Raw genomic sequence first — 25,993 nt, 5'->3', positions numbered from 1 at the left:
TGCTTATTGGAGGACTCTGGCTCTCAGCAGGGGGTTGTGTCAGACCTCTGCAAAGAGACCACTGCTTCCAGGCGGAGATCAATGGTCCTTTCTTACAGCTTGCTGGCAGGGGGACAGGCTTTTCTACTCAGCCTGTGGCTGCTTTCTAAAGAAAATGAACTGTGAGACTTTGCACATTTAATGTACCTGGAATGCATTTGGCTGATTTAAACTGTAAGTTCATTTGGGCTTTTAAGAATAAAATAAATATATTTTAAGCCCTGTAGTAAGTGACATCTTAGCCGTACTTAGGGGAAGGAATAAAGTTCCCTGAGATCATGGGAGGCGACAGCGATAAGCAGTCGGTTTAATTATAGATAACCCGCAAGGGTGAAGCAAAGTAGCAAGTCGCTCACTTAACTTAATGGAAGTGTTTGGGAGAATCTTCTCCAGGATCCGGCTTATTTATTAACCAGCATATAAAATACGTATTTGTTGTCTAGAGTCGCATCGCTTTAAATAAAATAAGAAAAAAAAAAACATGCCTGCACAGTGTAGCGTATGTAACGGCTGTGAAATTCCCACATCTCACCTCCACACATAAAGAAGTCACACATTTCATTTCAATATTTTAAAGCTAAACAGACAAGCAGTGAAATACATCCACCAATCAGCCATAATATTGAGCAGGTCTCCCTTTTGAAGCCAAAACAGTTCTGACCCATGGAGGCATCGACTCCACTAGACCTCTGAAGGTACTTTGTAGTATCTGGCACCAAGCTGCCATTAGCAGATTCTTTAAGTCCTGTATGTTGGGCGGTGGGGCCTCCATGGATCGGATTTGTTTTTTTTCCCATCGCATCCCACAGATGATCAATTGAGGTCTGGAGAATCTGGAGGCCAATTCAACACTCAAAGTCGTCGTTGTGTTCCTCAAATCACTCTTGAACCGTTTTTGCAATGTTGTAGGGCGCATTATCCTGCTGAAAGAGGCCACTGAGCAGACTGTAGGTCAGCCAGAACACCAGGATGGTAGGTGAGTACCGGTGACAGCAGGCAGAATAGCAGCAGGGTCTGGCAGGCCGGGTCATACACAGACAGGATGGATCGGGTATAGGGGCACAGCCAGGAGCGTGGTCAGCAAAAAAGCTGGGTCTGGAACTGGTCAGTAAAGCAGGAGCCAATGGAGCAGACAAAAGCGGAGGTCAGGGGACAAGCTGAGGTCAGTGCAGGCAATGTTTATGTCAGAAACCATGAAATCAGACTGAGACAGAAGTAGAGTTAAATCGCACTTGTTTAATAAAAGTAAACAGAACAAACATAGTCAAAACATAGTCAGAGTTCAGGAACTGGAACAGATAGTCAGACAAGCCAAACGTCAGGGAGACGGAGATGAGTGTAGTAAAACCGCAAGCAGGATCTGGAGCCAGAAGGGATGTCAGCCAAGCAAGTCTTTAACAGGATTGCAGGAGATGGTCTCTGTGATGTTGACCAAGGTGAAGGCAGAGATCCTCTGGGCTGAGCTGCTTAAGTAGGCAGGACTGACGAGCAGGATAACATCAACAGGTGAGTAACTGTGGAGCGATAGGAGCTGGCAATTAGCCGACAGCTGAGCAGCCAGCTCAGAGAAGGAAGGGCTGAGCCCAGCCCTGACAGTTTATAGAATGGTCAAGACAAGCTAGGGTAACGGGAACACAGGAGGCTGAAGACAAAGCAGCACCGATCCTGAGCACTGGTTCAGTTTAAATAGCCCAATATGCTCATATGCATTAGCCAGTGCCCAATTCCTGCGAGCAAGAAAGAGTACATGTATTAGCCTGTGCATAAGAGTCAGTCTAGAGGAGCCATCTAGTCTATTGGCATGCCCTTCCTTACAGCCCCAAACTCGCTGTTGTGTTCCTCAAACCATTCTTGAGCCATTTTTGCAGTTTGGCAGGGTGCATTATCCTGCTGAAAGAGGCCACTGCCATCAGGGAATACAGTTACCATAAAGGGGATTACTTAGTCACCAACAATGTATAGGTAGATGGTACATGGCAAGTAGCACCCACGTGAATGGCAGGACCCAAGGCCTCCATACTAAATGTATCTAGCAATGTGCGCCCTTTACAGTATTCCTTCTGTAAAAGAGAAAATAGGAAAATAGCTGTTGATCCTGCCAGTTACTTTCAATTCTGGGTTAATGGTGGCAACCATTCAAACTGATGTAGCCTATGCAGTGTTGTCACCATAGAGCACATGCTGCCACCCCTTGCTATGTTCTGTCACATTCAGCTCCTAGATGCCCCGGTCACATCAACACCCGCAAGGGGACTCTCCAGTGTACATGATTGACAGCTTTTCCTCCACTCTGCTTTGGATGGCCCAGGAAGGAGGAGAGGAAAAAGTTCCGCCCACTGATCCAGCCCACGTGGAGCAGAGGAAAAGCAAAGCAGTCATGTGACTTGGAAATGTATATTGTAGCATCTAATATATAGATTGATCGTTGATGGTTTTGTACAGAGTATCTGGGTTTACCACTTACTTTAACCACTTGCTGTGGTGGGCTATGTTTTCTTTTTCAAGCACCATAAAATCCAATTTTTTTTGCTAGAAAAGTTCTTAGAACCCCAAAACATTATATATTTTCTGAAAGCAGAGGCCCTGGAGAAGAAAATAGTGGCCGTTGCAGTCTTTTCATGTCACACAATAATGCGCAGCCATTTATCAAATGCAGATTTTGAGGAACAAAATACACTAAAATGAATTTTAGTACAAACACGATGATTATACCATTTTTCTTTTTTTGGTAAAAGATAAAAGTTGATGTTGAGTTGAGTTGAGTAAACAAATAGGCAGATTTAAAATTGCGTACACCCATGAAATGGTGACAAGCTACGATACCTAAAATTATCCATAGGTGGACCTCCCAAGTTTCCCTTGCCCTCCAAAGCAACTAAACCAAGCATATGTGTGAAACTGGAAGTGATTGAATCCTTGTCGCTTCAGATTTCATTTGTCACAGAGGAGATGGGGGAATGGACGTTCCTCCATCTCCTCAGTGGGAAGCAGTTACCGTGGCCCCAGGCTGCCTTAAAGAAAAGGAGAGCCTGGGAACCACAATGGGTGGCAGCAGGCAGGGGGAAGGAAGCGGGTGGGGGCAGGGGCGGTCCTTTGGATCACTTTTACAAAACAGCCAGTTGTTTGCTATAAAGAAAGGTACCGTCACAGTTGGGGTCAGTCTCCTATAGCAGTAGCTATAGTAGTAGAGAAACTCCCACCACCCGACAGGATAGGTATACAAGCAGATCACCCTGGTGGATCACACAGGCTCACCCGAGGTGCGAGTTCTAAGCACTAACCGGTGTTCACCAGAGCTTCTAATGATGAAGAATGGGTTTTGCTGTGTGTCAGTACCAGGTCACAAGTGGTTGCAGGTTAGGATCAAGCAGAAGCATAGTCAGTAAACAAGCCAAAAGTCGGTAACAAGTGGTTACAAGTTAGGATCAAGCAGAAGCATAGTCGGTAAACAAGCCAAAGGTCATTAAAGCGGAACTTCCGCTGATCGGAACCCTCCCCCCTCCGGTGTCACAATTGGCACCTTTAAGGGGGGAGGGGGGTGCAGATACCTGTCAAAGACAGGTATTTACACCCACTTCCGGGCATAGACTCCCGTGGGAGTCTATGCCATTTCCTGTCCTGCCGCGCTGTCTGCTGGGACACACACGGGTCCCAGAGACAGCGCTGACAATTCCTATTGCGCTGCGCGTCTCGCGCATGCGCAGTAGGGAACCGGGAAGTGAAGCCGCTTCGCTTCACTTCCTGATTCCCTCACCTAGAATGGTGGCGGCAGCAGCCGAGAGCCGAGCGATCGATCGGCCTCAGCTGCCGGCATCGCTGGACCCCGGGACAGGTGAGTGTCCATTTATTAAAAGTCAGAAGCTGTAGTATTTGTAGCTGCTGGCTTTTAATATTTTTTTCCGCAGTACAGTCCCGCTTTAACGAGTGGTTACAAGTTAGGATCAAGCAGAAGCATAGTCGGTAAACAAGCCAAAGGTCATTAACGAGTGGTTACAAGTTAGGATCAAGCAGAAGCATAGTCAGTAAACAAGCCAAAGGTCGGTAACAAGTGGTTGCAGGCTGGGATCAAGTGGAAGTGTAGTCGAGGGCAAAGCCAAAGGTCGGTGATGAGTGATAGTGAAGATACAGGTGGCAACAGCAGTGACCAGAGCGAGTTATTGGCTGGAGAGAGCACAATAATCTAGCAAACAGGATGCAAAGGCATGTCTTAAATAATGTTAATGTTGATGGGAGAAGCAAAGGGTTCAAGTTTCACCAGAAATAAGGCACAAGGCGCCCTTTCCGCTCGGGTACTGGAGGAAGATGGCCAAACGCACCAAGAAGGTCGGCATTGTAGTTAAATATGGGACCTGTTATGGTGCTTCCCTAAGGAGGATGGTCAAGAAAATTGAAATCAGCCAACACGCCAAGTACACCCGCTCCTTCTGTGGCAAGACCAAAATGAAGAGGAAAGCTGTAGGAATCTGGCGCTGCGGTTCTTGCATGAAAATTGTAACTGGAGGAGCCTGGACCTACAACATCACAGTGCAATCCACCATCAGAAGACTGAAGGAATTCAAAGACCAATAGATCAACTTTCCTTCTGAAGTTCTGCTCCTTGTCTGTTCTTCTGGAGTGTTCTTTAATAAAGGATGTCTTGTTAAAAAAAAAAAAAAGAAAAGAGAAGGCAGGATTGTGCAATGGATCAGACGGGAAGCTGTCCAGCATCTCGGGTGGCTCAGTATGAAGAGCTACCCCCAGGCACAGCAGAGGTCGCAGGTTTAGACCCGGGTCCTGGCGGGTACGAAGAACACGGCTGCAACTGTGATCTTGTAGTAGCCACTTGTTGTCAGGAAACATGATAAGCAAGTGGTTAAAAACTGGGGAAATGACATGTCGCCGCGTCCTTGCTCTCCCTGGAAATGGGAGGACGTTCTTGTGCCAAGCGGAGGTAAGTGTCCCTGACACCGTTATTTGTATCCATTTTGGAGGGATTATACAGTACAAATAAAAACAGATTAGCCGCCCGTAATTGTTGGCGGTTAGCATCGCGTGACGTGCCTATAATGGTATAACATTTAGTTAGTTTAATTAGTTAGGTAATTCTAATAAGATGGCTCCCTAGAAAGCAATTAGCTATTTAAAACAAACAAATTTTTAATGCCATGTGCTTTCCAAGATTGCTTTCCCGACATGAATAATTGACTGAAACTTGTTTTCACGTGTGAAAGGGGATCGTCTGCTTCGCTCCGTCTTTTGACATTTCCTGTAAATAAACTGCGGTAATCAAAAAGCATCTGCCAAACACCTTCTGCTCCTTCCTGCCTAAATCCAGCCGGTTTTGCCCCCGCGTTGTGCCGTTAACCTTCCCCTCGCACTCTCCGCTCTTTTGCGTAGGTTTTGATAAGTGTTTGGTGGTATTTGAGATGCTTTCCGGAGTGCCTCTTGTTTCTATTTATTTATAAATATTTATATATTAAGCGGTATTTATCCACTTGCCAAGCAGGCCTTTTCTGCCACTTTTTGTTTACAAGTTAAAATCTGTATTTTTTTATTTTTTTTGCTAGAAAATTACTTAGAACCCCCAAACATTATATATATATATATATTTTTTTTTTTTAATAGAGAACCTAGAGAATAAAATGGCGATTGTTGCAATATTTTATGTCGCGCTGTATTTGGGCAGCAATTTTTTAAACACAATTTTGTTGGTGAAAAAAATATACTTGAATTAATAATAAAAAAAAAAAAACATAATATGTACCCCATTTTTATTTATTTTTTGTAAAATATGAAAGATGATGTTAGGCCGAGGAAATAGATACCTAACATGTCACATTTTAAAATTGCGCACGCTCGTGGAATGGCGGCAACCTATGATACTTTAAAATCTATATAGATTTGAAAAGTGAAGGGAAAAATGGACTTTACAGGCACATCTAGAAAATATCAAAAATCTTTAATAATTCACAATATTTAATGTATAAATACACATCAAAATACAGATTAATTAAACAATACAAAGACAACAAAAAGAAAAATAGAAGAATAAAAAGCACCCATTGATCAACTCAAAAAGGGTTAAAATGATATACTTCCTGCGGGATATTAATATCTGAATCCCCCCCACAGGAAGTATATATGTGGTTTTAACCCTTTTTGGGTTGATCAATGGGTCCTCTTTATTCTTCTATTATTTTTTTTGTTGTCTTTGTATTTTTTAATTAATCTGTATTTTGATGTGTATTTGTACATTATATATTGTAAATTATTAAAGATTTTTGATATTTTTTAGATGTGCCTGTAAAGTCCACTTTTCCCTTCACTTTTCAAACCTATTAATAGGATGTGGCACGTTTGTTAGTTAGGGTGTCCTGACTGCCACCCGAGGGCCCAGCAATAGATATTTAATGTCTTAAAATCTATATAGACGTCCCTTTAAAAATTCTCGCAAGTTACAAATTTAGAGTTACAAAGGAGGTCTAGCGCTACAATTATTGCTCTCCCCCTAATGTTCGTGGTGATACCTCACATGCGTGCTGCGAACACCGTTTACATATGCGTGTGCGACTTACGTATATGTTCACTTCTGCACGTGAGCATGGAGGGATGGGGCGCTTTACATTTTTTATTCCTATTTAGTTTATTTTTTATTTTTACACTGTCCCTTTATTTTTATTTTTTTCTATCACTTTTATTCCTATTGCAAGGAATGTCAACATCCCTTGTAATATAAATAAGAGATGACAGGTCCTCTTTATGGAGAGATATGGGGTCAATAGGACCCAAAATCTCTCCTCTACCTAGATCATATATCCTCTACCTAGATCATATATCCACTACCTAGATCATATATCCTCTACCTAGATCATATATCCACTACCTAGATCATATATCCTCTACCTAGATCATATATCCACTACCTAGATCATATATCCACTACCTAGATCATATATCCTCTACCTAGATCATATATCCTCTACCTAGATCATATATCCACTACCTAGATCATATATCCTCTACCTAGATCATATATCCACTACCTAGATCATATATCCACTACCTAGATCATATATCCTCTACCTAGATCATATATCCACTACCTAGATCATATATCCACTACCTAGATCATATATCCTCTACCTAGATCATATATCCTCTACCTAGATCATATATCCACTACCTAGATCATATATCCTCTACCTAGATCATATATCCTCTACCTAGATCAAAAAAAAAAAAAGTGATCTTTTGCTTTAAAAAATAAAAATAAAAAATAAAAGTTTACTTCTGCCCTAGACCTGAAGTGACATCATAACATCGCTCCAGTCCTCCAAGGTCATAGAGGCGATCAGATCTGGAGAAGAGATGCTCGAGAGGGGATATGATTTCAATTTATAAATACCAGACTGGTGACCTCACAATAGGGAGAAAACTTTTTCGCCAAAGGGAGTTTAACAAGAATCGTGGCCACTCATTAAAATTTTGAAGAAAAGAGGTTTAACCTTAAACTACGTAGAGGGTTCTTTACTGTAAGAGCGGCAAGGATGTGGAATTCCCTTCCACAGGCGGTGGTCTCAGCGGGGGGGCATCGATAGTTTCAAAAAACGATTAGATAATCACCCGAACGACCGCGACATACAGGGATATACAATGTAATACTGACATATAATCACACACATAGGTTGGACTTGATGGACTTGTGTCTTTTTTCAACCTCACCTACTATGTAACTATGTATGAAACAATCTGGTCTCTGAGAACCTCTATGGCCAGCTGCGCGACCCACCGAATCGCTTTTCAGGACGTGCCGGTAAAAATGGTAAGCCTGAGGAAACACCAGCAAGTGGTGGGGGTGGAGTGGGTACGATCCCTCCCGCTGCTTCTGAAAGCAATCCAGCGGCTAATCAGCCATTTGGACCGCTTTTATGAGAGAGCCAGCTGCAGGCGGAAAAAAAATACCGGGATTTATGGCTGACAGCTATAGTGCAATACGTGCAAATAGTTGTGACAAAAATGTAAAACTTCAAAAAACTCAGCATGCCTCTTACTAAATACTTTGGACTGTCTACTTTCCAAAAAGTGGTCATTTTGGGGGGTATTTGTACTGTCCTGGCATTTTCAGGCCTCAAGAAAAGCGATCGGCTGTCAGTACATCAGGATTGATCGATTTTCATATATATATCCCATGGACTTCATAAGACCAAATAATATACACTGATTTGGGTTATTTTCATCAAAGAAATGTAGCAGAATTCCATTTTAACCTAAATTTATGAAGAAAGATTACTATGTTACTAGGACACGACGTTACCTTGATCTGTGTAAAGAGCCGCGGCTGTTTAACCATGTGATCGGCTGTGTCCAATCACAGACGGTCACATGTAAACACGGAGATGCCGGTAATCAGTGCTCCTCGCCTCACACTGACCGAGAGTGAGGAGAGGAGAGCCGATCAGCGGCATCTCCTCACAGGGGACATCTAGGTATGTAATCGGGCACTGATCAGCAGTGCCCTGATTACAATTAAGTGCCCACCAGTGCCAGCAATGATTGCCCACCACTGCCAACCAGTGCCCACAATTGCCTCCAATCAGTGACCACAAGTGCCAGCAATCAGTGGCCATTAATGATGCCAGTCAGTGCTGCCGCTCATCACTGCTGCCTATCAATGCCCATCAGTGATAGGCACAGATAGGCAGCACTGGTGAGCACAGATAGGCAGCACAGATAGTGCTGCCTATCTGTGCCCACAAGTGCTGCCTATCTGTGCCTATCAGTGCCACCAATCAATGTTGCCTATCAGTGCCCATAAGTGTGGCATAGTCGTGCCACCTAATCAGTGCCCATCAGTGAAGCCTATCAGCGCTCCATCAGTGAAGGAGAAAAATTACTTATTTACAAAATTTACTGACAGAAACTAAGAAAAACTTCTTTTTTTTTCAAACTTTTTTTTTTTTTTTTAGGAAAAAATAAAAAACCCAGGAGTGATTAAAGCGGGAGTCCGCCGGGACTCCGCGTTTTTTTTTTTTTTTTTTAAAAGCCAGCAGCTACAAATACTGCAGCTGCTGACTTTTAAAATAGTGACACTTACCTGTCCAGCGCGCCCGCGATGTCGGCACCCGAAGCCGATCTGTAGATCGTCACTCGGGTGCTGCCGCCGCCATCTTGGGTACGGGAATCAGGAAATGGAGCCTTTCGGCTTCATTTCTCGGTTCCCTACTGCGCATGCGCGAGTTCCGCTGCGCAATAAGGACGGTCTCCGCTGCCTCTGGGATCTGTGTGTTTCCCAGCAGGCAGCGGGGCACTTGCGGAAGGGGGCGGGCACTTGCGGAAAGGGGCGTAATCTACGCCCCTTTCCGCAGAGCGCTATCCCGGAAGTGGGTGCAGTTACCTGGATTATCCAGGTAACTGCACCCCCCTCCCCCCTGAAAGGTGCCAATTGTGGCGCCGGAGGGGGGGGGGAATCTGATGAGCAGAAGGTTCATTTTAGGGTGGACCTCCGCTTTAAATACCACCAAAAGAAAGCTCTATTTGTGTGAAGAAAATTATAACAATTTCACATGATTACAGTGTTGCATGATCGCCATTCAAAGTGTGACAGCGCCGAAAGCTGAAAAATGGCCTAGGCATGAAGGGGGTGTAAGTGCCTGGTATTGAGGTGGTTAAATACCACCCAAAAAAAAAAGAGGCTCTATTTGTGTGAATAAAGTGATAAAAATGTCATATGGGTACAGTGTAGCATGACCGCGCAATTGTCATTCAAAGTATGACAGCACTAAATGCTGAAAATCAGCCTGAGGCAGGAAAGGGGTGAAAGTGCCCGGTATTGAAATGAAAGTGCCCGGTAGTGAAATGAAAGTGCCCGGTATTGAAATGAAAGTGCCCGGTATTGAAATGAAAGTGCCCGGTATTGAAATGAAAGTGCCCAGCATTGAATGGGTTAATTATAAAGCTGCATTATTCTGTATCTTTTATATCTGCTTTAATTATGTTAATGAAGGACATTTATTCGCGTACGGTGATGAAGCCTCCTGCCCATTGTTGTGCCGCTCGTTGGCGTTGGGGGTCATAAAGTTCAGCCGGTGCTTCAGTATCCTCGGCCTTCTCCATCATTTTTTTTTCTCCTCCGTCGTTTAGCATGTAAATAATATGCAACCGGAGGCTGCGTGTGTCAGGAGTTACACGCTGCAACACTGGCAGGGAGGCATGCCGAAACGCCATTTGCATAATGTTTTATGTAGCACCCGGAACCTTTTGTCTTCCTCGCCGTTGTTCCCTGGAGTGTGAAACCATTTTTTATTTTCAATTACCTGCCATGGTGCTTGTAAGAGGAGACCTGGAAAAGTTTCAGGAGCCGGCGGTGTGATATTTCCCTGTCCTTTGCTGTCGGACTTTTGTACGCCCTCTGCCCGCCGCTGCGTCAATCGCAATTTTCTGTATTATTTTTTTTTTCTAAAGTTTGCAATTGGCACCCAACTCATACGTTACCAGCGCAGTCATATTCTGCAGAGGATTAAAGTGTATCTATATTCAGAAAAAGACTAATACATTACACATAAATTACAGCGGAACTTCAGGCATACCAAAGCAAACATGAATATTAGGGTTGCGCCAATACCGGTTTTGTATTGGCGGGTACGAGTACCGATACTTTGTGTCAACACAAAAACAATAAAAAATTGGAGCCAATCGCGATGCAAAGAATTGCATGCGGTTCAAACAGGAATGCAGTGCGATTCCTGTCCGAATCACATGCGATTTCCTCTACTGCAACTGTGTGTGTGTGCAAGAGTTGGAACACACAGTACAACTGGCCACATGCAAAATAATCTACATAGTTGTCCCGGTCTGCTGATGGTAGCAAACCAGGGCCGCTGGAGGTGCTCACATAGCTGTAGGAGACGTTACAGGAGATTGTGGGTATAGGGCGGAAGTGATGTCGGCTTGGGGGCGGTCCTCTTCTACATCTCCTCCAGCCCTGTGAGCACCTCCAGGGGCCTGTGCATGCAGGCTCTATGTACTGTGAGTTCTAAAAAAAATTAAACTTCCCACTAGATGGCGCTCTATTCTGTTTTCTTTACACACACAGGAGAGGTGAGGAAAATCACATGCGATCGCACCGCATTAAACTTCCTACTAGATGGCGCTTTATTCCCTTTTCTATATACACACACAGGAGAGGTGAGGAAAATCACATGCGATCGCACCACATTAAACTTCCCACTAGATGGCGCTTTATTCCCTTTTCTATATACACACACAGGAGAGGTGAGGAAAATCACATGCGATCGCACCACATTAAACTTCCCCTAGATGGCGCTTTATTCCCTTTTCTATATACACACACAGGAGAGGTGAGGAAAATCACATGCGATCGCACCGCATTAAACTTCCCACTAGATGGCGCTTTATTCCGTTTTCTATACACACACAGGAGAGGTGAGGAAAATCACATGCGATCGCATCACATTAAACTTTCCACTAGATGGCGCTTTATTCCCTTTTCTATACAGACACAGGAAGGGTGAGGAAATCACATGCGATCGCATCATATTAAACTTCCCACTAGATGGCGCTTTATTCCCTTTTCTATACTCACACAGGTAGGGTGAGGAAAATCACATGCGATCGCATCATATTAAACTTCCCACTAGATGGTGCTTTATTCCCTTTCTACACACACACACAGGAGAGGTAAGGAAAATCACATGCGATCGCACCGAATAAACTTCCCACTAGATGGAGCTTTATTCCGTTTTCTATACACACACAGGAGGGGTGAGGAAAATCACATGCGATCGCACCACATTAAACTTCCCACTAGATGGAGCTTTATTCCGTTTTCTATACACACACAGGAGGGGTGAGGAAAATCACATGCGCTCACACAGCATTAAACTTCCTACTAGATGGCACTTTATTCCCTTTCTATACACACACAGGAGGGGTGAGGAAAATCACATGCGATCGCACCACATTAAACTTCCCACTAGATGGCACTTTATTCCCTTTTCTATACACACACAGGAGGGGTGAGGAAAATCACATGCGATCGCATCGGATTCCTGTTCAACCAATGCAATACTCCCAACGCACACGTACCTACGCAAACAGCTGTATCTTAGATTGGGTGCTGAAATGACCAATGGCTGGAACCAACTGCAATCATAAGAAGGAAGTGTCACCAGCACACCAGGATCTCCAAAATTGGGTCCAAAATTTTAATCACATAGTATCAAAAAAATAAATAGAAGCAAAGTTTCAGAGCCACGTAGGACCCCTTCATCAGGCATGTGTCCTGATGAAGGGGTCCTGCGTGGCGCCGAAATGTTGCTTCTATTTTTTTTGTATACTATGTGATTACAATTTTGGACCCAATTTTGGAGATCCAGGTGTGCTGGTGGCACTTCCTTCTCATGATTGCCTTCCTGTTCAAATCGCATGTGATTCTTTACAATGTGATTGCTCCTATTTATTTTGTATTGATGCAAACCACAATGCAAAGTATCGGTTTCGGTATGGGGAGCATTTGGGGCAAGTACCGGTGTCAGTGCATCCCTGATGAATATCCCTTTGAAAGATATAATCACAAAATTGGCCTTTGCTGCAAAATTCACTTTCCATCCAGAGATTTCCCCCCGTAGTACTTTTTTTCTGCCACTAGATGTCATCAGTCTGGTGGCCAGCACCATTAATCTGAAAAATAAGCACCAGGCAAAAATAATAGGATAAAAATAAATAGGCCATTAATAGATAAAATATCAAAATCAGATTTTGCTGCAATGTTCAGTTTTTAAACCCCCGAAATACTTTTTTTTTCTGCCACTAGCCTGATAATCAGCATCATTTAACCCACTTCCTCTGAGCTCAGGTCATCCCGGACCAGCCCCCAACCTGTGACTGGACGGTAAAAGGAGAAGCAGTACAATTAAGCCTGGTTCACACCGATGTGATTTCAGATATATATACAAAAAGTAGAGTTGTTACTGATTAAAATTTTCATGTTCGATTAATCAATTTTTTTTTTAATCGATTAATCGACTAATTTCGATTAATTATAATGCACATACAGATCCAACTACTTTTAGCTGATCTCCTTGCATTGCAGCTCTGCATAGTCAGTGGTAAATGTGGTATACACTATATACAATCACCCGACACTAGTTAGTTTCCACAATCCATGACTTGACTTCACAGTTCACACAAATACGTTTTAAATTCAAACTGTCATTTTTTTTCCCACAGTAGAGTGACAATCCCTCCACCTCCGGTCTAACTAATCACTCTCACCTTATGGCATGGACCCCGGTGCAAACAGGGGGTCACACAAGCGGGTATCAAAAGGGATAACACGGACCATAAACTTCTCTCACGTCTCCTTAGATCTCAGCAAGGACGCCGGGTCATGGGTAGAAAGAAAAGATCTCAGTGCTCACCGCTTAAGTATAAGATTTCATTTTTGTGTTCAAAACACAAACTACTCACATAAAGATGATAAAAACACAGCATGTAAAGCCGACAATCGTGTTAGTTCCATAGGGCAGCAGCAGGGTGACGTCATGCGTAGCTCCTCCCCCGTACGCGGTACGTTCAACAGAACTTCGACATCACCGGACTCCTCCCCCCCTTCCCTTCATTAGCAGATGGAGGCATTTGGGGAAGGGGTGAGGAGTCCGGTGACGTCGATGTCCGTGACGTCACCGGATCTCCGACGGAACTTCCTGAAGACCCGGAAGCCGGCGGAGAGGCGAGTACCGATCAAAAGAATTTTGATTGATCGAAAAAAATTAATCGAGGAATTCATCTTTTCATTTCCACAGCCCTAACAAAAAGTAACAGTTCTTGTGAGTACAAACAAAACAGAATAAATTGTAGCTGCTAGCATACCCTGCAATACAGGTATATCCCAAAAAATTTGAATATCATCAAAAAGGTAATTTATTTCAGTACTTCAATTCAAAAGGTGAAACTCCTATATTCTATATAGATATGTTACACACAGAGTGATAGATTTCAAACATTTCTTTCTTTTAATTTTAAAATGAGAATATTGTGAAAAAGTTGAATTAGCAATCAGCTAATTAACTCAAAACACCTATAAAGGTTTCCTGAGCCTTTGAATATTCTCTCGTTCTGGTTTAGTAGGTTACACAATCATGGGGAAGACTGCTTGACAGTTGTCCAGAAGACAGTCATTGACACCCTCCACAAGGAGGGGAAGTCACAAAAGGCCATTGCTAAAGAAGCTGGCTGTTCACAGAGTGCTGTATCCAAGCATATCAATGGAAAGTTGAAAGGAAGGAAAAGGTGTGGTAGAAAAAGGTGCACAAGCAACGGGGATAACCGCAGCCTTGAGAGGATTGTGAAGCAAAGGCCATTTAAGAATGTGGAGGAGATAAACAAGGAGTGGACTATGGCTGGTGTCAGAGCTTCAAGAGCCACCACACACATGCAGGACATGGGCTACAACTGTCCTATTTCTTGTGTCACCCCACTCTTGAACCAGAGACAACGTCGGAAGCGTCTTACCCGGGCTAAGGAGAAAAATAACTGGGCTGTTGCTCAGTGGCCCCGAAAAAGTCCTCTTTTCGGATGAAAGTAAATTTTGCATTTCATTTGGAAATCAAGGCCCCAGAGTCTGGAGGAGGAGTGGAGAGGCAGTGATGATTTGGGGAGCCGTGTCATCTGCTGGTGTTGGTCCTCTGTGTTTTATCAAGTCCAAAGTCAGCGCAGCCCTCTACCAGGAGATTCTAGAGCACTTCATGCTTCCCTCCGCTGACCAGCTTTATGGAGATGATGATTTCATTTTGCAGCAGGACTTGGTATCTGCCCACACTGCCAAAATGACCAAAACCTGATCATGGGATCACTGTGCTTGATTGGTCAGCAAACTCGCCTGACCTAAACCCCGTAGAGAATCTGTGGCGTATTGTCAAGAGGAAGATGAGAGACACCAGACCCAACAATGTAGACGATCTGAAGGCCGCTATCAAAGCAACCCGACCTTCCATAAGACCTCAGCAGTGCCACAGGCTGATCTCCTCCATGCCACGCTGCATTGATGCCATAATTCATGCAAAAGGAGCCCCGACCAAGTATTGAGTGTATACTATACTCTACATGGCCAGACTTCTCACTAAGCCAACATCTATGTATTAAAAATTCTTTTTTTTGTTTTATTTTATTTTTTATTGGTCTTATGTAATATTCTCATTGATGGCCGCCATTACCAGTATGAAAAAAAATAAAAAATAAATAGAAATTCCAGTATATATCCCATAGTTTGTAGACTCTATAACTTTTGAAAAAACCAATAAATATACGCTTATTGGCATTTTTTTTACCAAAAATATGTAGCATATTGGCCTAAATTGCTGAAGAATTTTTTTCTTTTTCAACTGGATATATTTTATAGCAAAAAGTAAAAAGTATTGTTTTTTTTGTTTTTTTTACGTTTTTTTTGTTTATAGCGCAAAAAAATTTAAACGGCAGAGGTGATCAAATACCACCAAAAGAAATTTCTATGTGTAGGAAAAAAAGAACATCAATTTTATGTGGGTACAGCGTCGCACGACCGCGTAATTGTCAGTTAAAGTAACACGGTGCTGTATTGCAAAAAATGGCCTGGTCATGAAGGGGGAGGAGGGTAAATCTTCTGGAGCTGAAGTGGTTGAGAAAGAAACGGCGTGTTTAACCAGTTGAGATCCGCGCTATAGCCAAATGACGGCTACAGCACTCTGTGATCGGCGATTCTATGAGACTCACCTGATCACCGATCCGAGCAAGGGGTCGATCCCGACCCCTTACCACGTGATCAGCTGTCAGCCAATGACAGCTGATCATGTGATACAACGAAGCCGGTAATCGGCTAAAAAAAAAAAGCCGATCACCGGCGGCCGTGATTGGGACATCAGTCCCGATCACGGCCAGCCCTGCCAGTGCCCACCTGCCCCCTGCCAGTGCCACCCATCAATAAATAAGTACCCCCCGTCAGTGCCACCCAGCAGTGCCCACAGTGCCACCCAGCAGTGCCCACAGTGCCACCCATCAGTGCCCGCAATCTGCCTCAGCAACGGTGCTGCACCCCAGTGCCACATATCCGTGCCCATCAGTTTCATCTACCAGTGCCCATCAGTGCCGCCCATCAGTGCCACCTATCAGAGCCACCTATCAGTGCCACCTATCAGTGCCCATCAGTCCCATCTATCAGTGGTACCTATCAGTGCCCCTTAGTGCCACCCATCCGTGCCATCTTATCTGTGCCCATCTGTGCCCATCAGTGCCGCCTTATCTGTGCCCATCAGTACTACCTTATCTGTGCCTATCAGTGCCACCTTAACTATGCCTATTGGTGCCACCTTAACTATGCCTATCAGTGCCCACCAGTGCAGCCTATCAGTGCCCACCAGTGCAGCCTATCAGTGCCCACCAGTGCAGCCCATCAGTGCCCACCAGTGCAGCCTATCAGTGCCCACCAGTGCAGCCTATCAGTGCCCACCAGTGCAGCCCATCAGTGCCCACCAGTGCAGCCTATCAGTGCCGCCTCATCAGCGTACTTCAATGAAGGAGAAAAATTACCTGTTTGCAAAATTTTATAACAAACTATTAAACATGATTTTTTTATTTTTTTTATTTTGCATCTTTTTTTGTTTGTTTAGCAAAAAATAAAACTCCGAGCTGTAATTAAATACCACCAAAAGAAATCTCTATTTGTGGGAAAAAAATGATAAAAATGTCATTTGGGTACAGTGTTGTATGACCGCGCAATTGTCATTCAAAGTGCATCAGCGCTGAAAGCTGAAAATTGGTCTGGGACTGAGGGGGGTTTAAGTGCCCAGTAAGCAAGTGGTTAAATTTACATTTGCGTTTAAACTGAATAAAATATATATTTTTGGCCTTCACTGCAAACCAACATCTCCCCTCATGCAGCCGATCGTTTAATCAAATTTTACTATTTAATAGGAGATCCCAGGAGTGAGTGGAATTACCCACCTTGAAGCAGAGATGGGTGACCGTAACCTGGACTACTCCAACACCGACCATCTCCAGGAACTGGCCTTCTCTCCCGTCCACGCTCCTGTTGTTGCAATGGGGACTCAGACTGGGAGGTAAGTGGAAAAACAGGCCTAACAATACAGAACGGTAATTCCCAGTACCACGATAGATACCTAGGACTGGGTATTTGTAATGGAAGCTGCAGATTTAAAGAATAACATAACAACCCACCCCCTCCCCCCTCTGAAATTTTTCTCCATTAAGCCCACTCTTGTTCACAATTGTTCTGGATTCAGATACTCACTTCCTTAGATCTCACAGCTCAGGTCTTGCTCTTGGTCTTCATTGGCTGGTGTACCTGGTGGAGATTGAGATGAAGAGATGGCTTCTCTTGCACCTCTTGTCCAACACCCTAAGTAATGGTGATAGAGAATGTAAGGAAGCAGAGTGTTGCAAGCAGCGTCAGATGTTTGGTGTGAGGGACAGACTCGTTGAGATGTAGGAGGTCGGTAACACTTGATCAGTAGACAGGAACCAAGCCAGGGCACAAGCTGATAGTTTCCAACAGCCAGGCAGCGAATTACCAAATCAGAAGGCAGGGGACAGCGTCAAGATACGACCCAAGGCAACAACCAGATAACCAGGGACAAGAGCATAAGGCAATGTCAGGATAAAGGCCACGATCAGTTCAACAGCCGGGCAGCAAGGTAGTAAATCAGAAGACAGGATGCATATTCCGAAACACAGGTCGAGCTTACAACAGGTAGACAAAAATTCAGAGGCGGGTCAAAGGCAAGCTGGGTCATACATGGGAAGACAGACGGAGCACACGAGGAACTAACTGAAGACTCTAGCCCAGTGATGGCGAACCTTGGCACCCCAGATGTTTTGGAACTACATTTCCCATGATGCTCAGCAACACTGCAGAGTGCATGAGCATCATGGAAAATGTAGCTCCAAAAAAAAATCTGGGGTGCCAAGGCTCGCCATCACTGCCCTAGCCTATACAGGCCATTTGGTGCTAGTACCAGTGCAGAATGTCTGTATGAGCCATTGTGTGCAATAATACCCCTACACATGCATGCTAATACATGTCTAGTAGTAACTGTATGCCCAGAAAAATGCACATGCTCACTCCCAGATCTTTGTGTAACACCCAGCTTCCTTACACTGTGTCTGTCAGGACCCAGATCTACAACCTCTGCTGTGCCTGGCAGTATCTCTTCTTGCTGAACCACCTGAGATGCTGGACAGCTCCCTGTCTGGATTTCCTATTTAAGCCACACCTTTGCACTTCTGGTTTGCCAGATGATTGTGCTCTCTCCAGCTCACTTTTGTCTCTGTTGTCGCTCCTGCTGTTGTCTGTATCTCCTCTACCACTCTGTTCTTCAACTATGTTTCTGTTTGATCCCAACCTGCAACCACTTGTTTACAAGAAAAAGAACTGCTGATCCAGGTGTATAAAGATAAGGCTGTGGGAAAATTGGAGAGAAGAAAGAAATGGCTGCACATCCAGAACTTTTGATTGGTGTCATCTTTGAGAAACAAAATAAAAGGCAAACAGTAGACGCGTTTCACACATACATCTGATGTATGTGTGAAACGCGTCTACGTAACCACAGTTAGGTGTCTTTGGTGTTATCTTTGTGAAAGTTCTGGATGTGCAGCCATTTCTTTCTTCTTTCCATGCAGCCACTTGTTGCTGACCTTTGGCTTGTTTACTGACTAAGCTTCTTCTTGATCCCAACTTGCTATATCTGCTACTGGACCCCGTCTTCCTCCAGTCCTGTTGGGGTGATCCTGAGGACTGCAGCCTAGTACTAACACGCAGCAAAACCCATCAGGAGCTCTGCTAAACCCCATTTAGTGCTTAGATCCCACACCTTGGGTGAGCCCACGTCATCAGCCAGGGTGTCCTGCTTGTGTGTTTACCCTGCTGGTTGGTGGGAGCCTCTCTACTGCTATTGCTACTGTTTTTTTCTAGCCTGACCCCAACCGTGACAATATATCTTTTATAGCCCTGAAAAAGGGGCAGATCCTTGAGCCCCAAAAACTTGATTATTATTATACAGGATTTATATAGTGCCAACTAACATCAATAATACTTTTTGGATTATTTTGGAATGGCATTCTCATTAGAATTTTTACGCATTGATTTTCTGATACAATCATATTTATTGAGACAAAAGATAGCAAACATGACACAATAAACAAAAAAGTAGTTGTTTCCCACGCAGGGGAAAATAATTGCGGTAACAATAACGGTATCGAAAGTTACATTTTGTGTACACTACAACATAAGCCGCCTGCCCTGGCTAGAGATGGTCTCAAATGATGGGACTGGAAGACCCAATTCGACAACAAAGAAAAATACTAAATAAAGGGAAGGGGAGAGGGGTGGGGATGGGCCTTCCGCCTCATCGGAGAGAGGACTCCAGCTGAGAAGGGGTTGGGGGGAAAAGAAAACAAAAGGAAGGTAGGAGACGGGGGCAGGGCCGTCTTTAATATTGATTGGACCCTGGGCAAAATTTTTCTTGCCCCCCCCCCCCCCCCATGCAATTTCATTCTCCACCTGCTCTGAGACATACAATAAATAACAGCTAGACTTAAAATCAGTTTACTGTATCAGATCAGGCAGCAATTGCGATTGGTTTTCAGAAGTTACAGCATATCAATACTGCTTACTGACTGGTTGCTAGAGGTTACAGCACACATTACAGCTCACTGATTCGTTGCTAGAGGTTACAGCATATCATCACCTCACTGCAGGGGAGCATGATATACATATGAATGCTGCCTTTATTTACATATCAATGCCGCCGGCCGCATCTATTTACTTACTTATGCTGCTGCTATTTACATATCAATGCCGGTTATTTACATGTAAACACAGGGTCTACAGGTGAGTTACTTGTATACAACAATAGGGCAGAGCTGGGCAGCATTAGTACCAGATATTGGGACACAGCACAGGACTAAGCCCCTGTACACACAGTCGGAGATTTCCCCAACCAAATCCGTCGGATTCTGCCGTCGGATTTTGCCCGTCGGATTTTGTCCGTCGGATCTTGTCCGAAACTGTTGCATACACATGGTCGGACAAAGTTGGAGAAAAATCCGATCTTTCAGAACGTGATGACGTAATTTCGTTACGATGGGACTACATTCAGGCTAGTAGCCAATAGCTTTGATGTAGGAATTTGATCTGAGCATGCGTGGCACTTGGTCTGATCAAAATGCTCTACACATGATCGGATTAGGTCCGACCGGCCCAGTTGGTCGGGGAAATATTTCCAACATGTTGGAAAATTGGGTCGGACGGAGATTCGGACGGAATCAGTCCGATGCATACCACACACAGTCGGATTATCCGACAACATGGTTCGATAGGACACATTCCGACGGATTCTCTGACCGTGTGTACAAGGCTTAAGACTTCAAGGGGCAAGGGAATTTAAACCAGGATAGTTGGCAAGTATGAGGCAGCTGCTTTGGGCCCCCAACAATGACAGGGCCCAGGGCAGCTGCCCCTTTTGCCCTGCCTTAAAGACGGCCCTGGGCAGGGGAGGGAGAAAACGAGAGAAGTAGGGAGAAGAAGGTTCTGCAGGCCAATCAGCAACAGGTTGGTTGGGGGTGCCCATACTAGATGAGGACAGGGTCGGAGGGGCATGTGACCACCAGGGGTCACACACTTTAGGGAATTTGAAATGTGTGTATCGTGAAGTACACTAGACATTTTCCCATGGACCATTAGGGTGGTCAAAATGCTCCTCACCTCTGCGAACCGTACTGGGAAGTCAAATCCAGCGCCGTATTTATTCTTGTTCCGAGCTCTCAGCCTAGAGGGCACGGAATATAAAAGTCCACAATTCCTTGGTGTTCATTCAGGCCGTATATCTTTATTACCAGGAGTTCAGCTTTATTCCTCTATATAAATGTTCGGGCGTCCTTATAGTCACAAACCTCTTCTTCCTCAGCTGGAACAAAAAAAAAAAGTCCCATGAATGCATCCGTCCTGCCGCCAGCACCGAGATACCATTAAAAAAGTCACATTGATATCTCAGCAGATCAACAGCGCGGGACGTGAGATATAAATCAGTGTTTGTATGGCGCGGTTTCGCTCCGGCTAATGCCATTGAACCGCCTCGTGCCCTTGAGCTCAGCCTGCTTTGTCAGTCTCTTTACTTTGTTCCCTCAAACGCTGTGCTGAATTACCGTCCAACCAAGCAGACCCAAATTACCATCTCTTTATTAAACCGGATTGTGAATTCTTTTTTTCTGCATTTTAAATGCAATTGTTCAGTAATCGAGAAGCCGAAAACCATTAAGAGCAATTATTGGTTGGCAGATCTGATTGCAGGCGGGTGTTTTTCTGATGAAGGGTGGACAGTGCTGGAGCTCTCCGTGGTGCTGATGGACAAGTTATGCAGCAACATAGACACTGTCTGCGGGGATCTGTACAAGGCTGGAGCGCCATCACTGGGTCCTCCAGAGACATCATCTTTGGGGCCCAGGGCAGCATCCCTCAGACCCCCTTTGAAGCCCAACTGAACTTTGAGTTTAAATCCTCTAAATACATTTTAGTATTGGATTTAAAATGTTGTGTGCACTTTTACATGTCATACCCGGGGGTCTCCAAACTACGGTCCGCAAGCCACATCCAGCCCTCTGCAAGATTTTACCCGGCCCACAGGAACTCCGATGTGATGGGAGGTTTCTGATGAGTAGAGGACTCTAATATGGTGTGGGGGAGGGGCTTGTTATGTGATGGGAGATTTCTGATAGGAAAGAGGGGCTGATGCGAAACAGGGCTCTGATGTGATGGGGGGGGAGACTTTGATGTGACGGGGGCTTCAGATGTGATGGAAGATTTCTGATGGGAAAGGGGGACTGATGAGGAAGGGAGCTCTTATGTAAAAGGGGGACTCTGAGGAGGCGGGGGGGGGGGGGTGGTCTCTGATGAAATGGGAGACTTCTGATGTGGAAGGGACACTCAGATGATTTAGGAGGGGGGGGGGGTTCATAGAAAATGGGGGAGCTTCCGATGTAAAAGAGGAGCCCTGATGTGAAAGGGGGACTCTAATGGAAGAGGAATTGGGGTTCTGATGAAATGAGGGGGCTTTGAATTTGAAGGGGGAACTGATGTGATTGGGGGGCTTTTGATTTTAAAGAGGGGTTCTAATGGAAAGTGAGGGGGTATCTGATGTGTCTGATGTGATGGGAAGTGTCCGATGGGAAAGGGGGACTGATTTGAAGGGGACTCTAATGGGGGGGGGGCTTCTGATGTGTGGGAGGAGAACTCTGGTGAATGTGGAGGGGGGGCTCTGAGAAAATGGGGGGGGAGCTTCTGATGTAAAAGAGGAGCCCTGGTGTGAAAGGGGGACTCTAATGGAAGAGGAGGTGGGGTTCTGATGAAATGAGGGGTCTTTGAATTTGAAGGGGGAACTCTGATGTGATTGGGGGGGGCTTTTGATTTTAAAGGGGGATGCTAATGGAAGGGAAGGTGGGGCTCTGATGAAATGAGGGGGCTTCTGATGTGGAAGGGATACTCAGATGATTTAGGAGGGGGGGGTTCTGAGAAAATGGGGGAGCTTCTGATGTAAAAGAGGAGCCCTGATGTGAAAGGGGGACTCCAATGGAAGAGGAATTGGGGTTCTGATGAAATGAGGGGGCTTTGAATTTGAAGGGGGAACTCTGATGTGATTAAGGGGGGCTTTTGATTTTAAAGGGGGATTCTAATGGAAAGTGAGGGGGTATCTGATGTGATGGGAAGTGTCCTATGGGAAAGGGGGACTGATTTGAAGGGGACTCTGATGGGGGGGGGGCTTCTGATGTGTGGGAGGAGCACTCTGGTGAATGTGGAGGGGGGCTCTCAGAAAATGGGGGGGGGGGAGCTTCTGATGTAAAAGAGGAGCCCTGGTGTGAAAGGGGGACTCTAATGGAAGAGGAGGTGGGGTTCTGATGAAATGAGGGGTCTTTGAATTTGAAGGGGGAACTCGGATGTGATTGGGGGGGGGGGGGATTTTGATTTTAAAGGGGGATGCTAATGGAAGGGAAGGTGGGGCCCTGATGAAATGAGGGGGCTTCCGATGTGGAAGGGGGAACTCTGATGGGGGGCTTCTGATGTTAAGGGAGGCCTTTAATGGAAATTGAGGGGGACTTTGATGAAATGGGGGGGCTCTGATGTGGAAGGGGCGCTCTGATTAATGGGGAGATAGGGCTCTGATGAAATGAGGAAGCTTCTGATGTGAAGGGGGAACTCTGATGTTATGGGGGGCTTCTGATGTTAATGGAGGACTTAATGGAAATTGAGGGGGGCTTTGATGCGATGGGAAGTGTCTGATGTGAAAGGGGGGACTTCTGAAGTTATTTCTTAGAGTGTGTTTATTTATTCATTTATAAAACTAATTTTTTCAGTCCACAAATATGTGTAAAATATACAATATGTCCATCATATTGAAGAGATTATGGTCCCCCGATTTACAGAGAGGATCTGCAGATCATTGTCTTTAGAAAGCAGCCACAGCCAGAGTAGAAAAGCCTATCCCCTGCCAGCTTGGATCCTTGCTCTCTGTTTGAAAGCAGCGGTCTCTCTGCAGAAGTCCCCCTAATAGCTCAGCAATCAGTAGGGGAGTAGGGGCTTTGCTGATAGATGGATTGATCCTGGACCTGATCTCTGAACATTCCCCTTTGGTCTCTGCAGACCCATCCAGTTTACAGGCGGATCCCTTCATGGGGATCGTCACCTGCCCTGAGTAGTGTTCATCCTTCAGACACCTCGGTGCGATTCTCTGAAAACTTTCAGGTTGGATTATTCTCCTCTTTAGATAAGCGACCGTCTGATTCACTTTAGTTTAAAAAAGATCCGTGTAGGATTGTTCCTAAAACAGAAATAGCAGTTACCATGTGTCTGTACAAAATGCCAAGCGGGGCTGACTCATCCCGTCTGTTCAGCTTCACTCCCTATTATCAGTTTTATATTTTGTTATGCTACCCTGGCTTCACAACATGACACATTGCAAGGATATACCACAAATATATACTGTATGTATACACATTGATCAGTCATAACATTATGACCACCCACCATAACCCGTCCAGGTATGGACCCCACTAGACCTCTGAAGGTACGGTGTGGTATCTGGCACCAAGCCATCAGTAGCAGATCCTTTAGGTCCTGTAAGATGTGAGGTGGGGCCTCCATGGATCAGACTTGTTTTTCCAGCACATCCTACAGATGCTTGATTGGATTTAGATCTGGAGAATTTGGAGGCCAAGTCAATACCCCAAAATTGTTCCTTAAACCATTCTTATTTTCATCAGACCAGGCCACCTTTATCCTTTGCTCCATGCTCCAGTTCTGATTCTCACATGCCCATTTTAGGCTTTTTTTGGCTGTGGGCGCGGGTCAGCATGGACACCCTGAGCTGTCAGCAGCTACACAGCCCCATACACAACAACTTTGATGCTGTGTGTGTTCTGACACCTTTCTATCAGAACCAGTATTCACTTTTTCAGCAATGTGAGCTCCAGTAGCTCTTCTATTGGATCAGACTACATGGGCCAGCCTTCCCTCCCCCACCTCCACCAATGAGCCTTCCATCCCCACCTCCACCAATGAGCCTTCCCTCCCCACCTCCATCAGTGAGCCTTCCTTCCCACCTCCATCAATGAGCCTTCCCTCCCCCCACCTCCATCAATGAGCCTTCCCTCCCCACCTCCATCAATGAGCCTTCCCTCCCACCTCCACCAATGAGCCTTCCATCCCCACCTCCACCAATGAGCCTTCCCTCCCCACCTCCATCAGTGAGCCTTCCTTCCCACCTCCATCAATGAGCCTTCCTTCCCACCTCCACCAATGAGCCTTCCCTCCCCACCTCCATCAATGAGCCTTCCCTCCCCACCTCCATCAATGAGCCTTCCCTCCCCACCTCCATCAGTGAGCCTTCCTTCCCACCTCCATCAATGAGCCTTCCTTCCCACCTCCACCAATGAGCCTTCCCTCCCCACCTCCATCAATGAGCCTTCCCTCCCCACCTCCATCAATGAGCCTTCCCTCCCCCACCTCCACCAATGAGCCTTCCATCCCCACCTCCACCAATGAGCCTTCCTTCCCCACCTCCATCAATGAGCCTTCCTTCCCACCTCCACCAATGAGCCTTCCCTCCCCACCTCCATCAATGAGCCTTCCCTCCCACCTCCACCAATGAGCCTTCCCTCCCCACCTCCATCAGTGAGCCTTCCTTCCCACCTCCATCAATGAGCCTTCCTTCCCACCTCCATCAATGAGCCTTCCTTCCCACCTCCACCAATGAGCCTTCCCTCCCCACCTCCATCAATGAGCCTTCCCTCCCACCTCCATCAATGAGCCTTCCATCCCCACCTCCACCAATGAGCCTTCCCTCCCCCACCTCCATCAATGAGACTTCCTTCCCCACCTTCATCAATGAGCCTTCCCTCCCCACCTCCATCAATGAGTCTTCCCTCCCCACCTCCATCAATGAGCCTTCCCTCCCCCACCTCCATCAATGAGCCTTCCCTCCCCCACCTCCATCAATGAGCCTTCCCTCCCCACCTCCATCAATGAGTCTTCCCTCCCCACCTCCATCAATGAGCCTTCCCTCCCCCACCTCCATCAATGAGCCTTCCCTCCCCCACCTCCATCAATGAGCCTTCCCTCCCCACCTCCATCAATGAGCCTTCCCTCCCCCACCTCCATCAATGAGCCTTCCCTTCCCACCTCCACCAATGAGCCGTCCCTCCCCACCTCCATCAATGAGCCTTCCCTCCCCCACCTCCATCAATGAGCCTTCCCTCTCCCACCTCCATCAATGAGCCTCCCGTCCCCCACCTCCATCAATGAGCCTCCTGTCCCCCACCTCCATCAATGAGCCTTCCATCCCCCACCTCCATCAATGAACCTCCCCTCCCCACTTCCATCAATGAGCCTCCCCTCCCCACTTCCATCAATGAGCCT

The 25,993-nt window shown here is 45.6% G+C and overlaps 1 protein-coding gene and 1 pseudogene across 2 annotated transcripts in view; both read left to right on the top strand.

Annotated features, from left to right (window-relative positions):
• Nucleotides 1–25,993, top strand: part of NPHP4 (nephrocystin 4) — a 570,758-nt gene that overhangs the window by 355,691 nt on the left and 189,074 nt on the right. For both annotated transcript variants that reach the window (XM_077458285.1, XM_077458284.1), the window contains exon 14: nt 16,984–17,129. In XM_077458285.1, coding sequence (XP_077314411.1) covers nt 16,984–17,129 — 146 coding nt within the window. The remainder of the gene's footprint in view (nt 1–16,983; nt 17,130–25,993) is intronic.
• Nucleotides 4,330–4,608, top strand: LOC143934560 (large ribosomal subunit protein eL43 pseudogene; annotated as a pseudogene).

Source organism: Lithobates pipiens, unplaced genomic scaffold (genome assembly GCF_037356315.1).
Source record: "Lithobates pipiens isolate NorthernLeopardFrog02 unplaced genomic scaffold, aLitPip1_a1.2 Scaffold_27, whole genome shotgun sequence".
Lineage (NCBI taxonomy): Eukaryota > Metazoa > Chordata > Amphibia > Anura > Ranidae > Lithobates > Lithobates pipiens.
The sequence above is the reverse complement of the archived record's forward strand: the minus strand, read 5'-3'. Positions and strand labels throughout refer to the sequence as shown.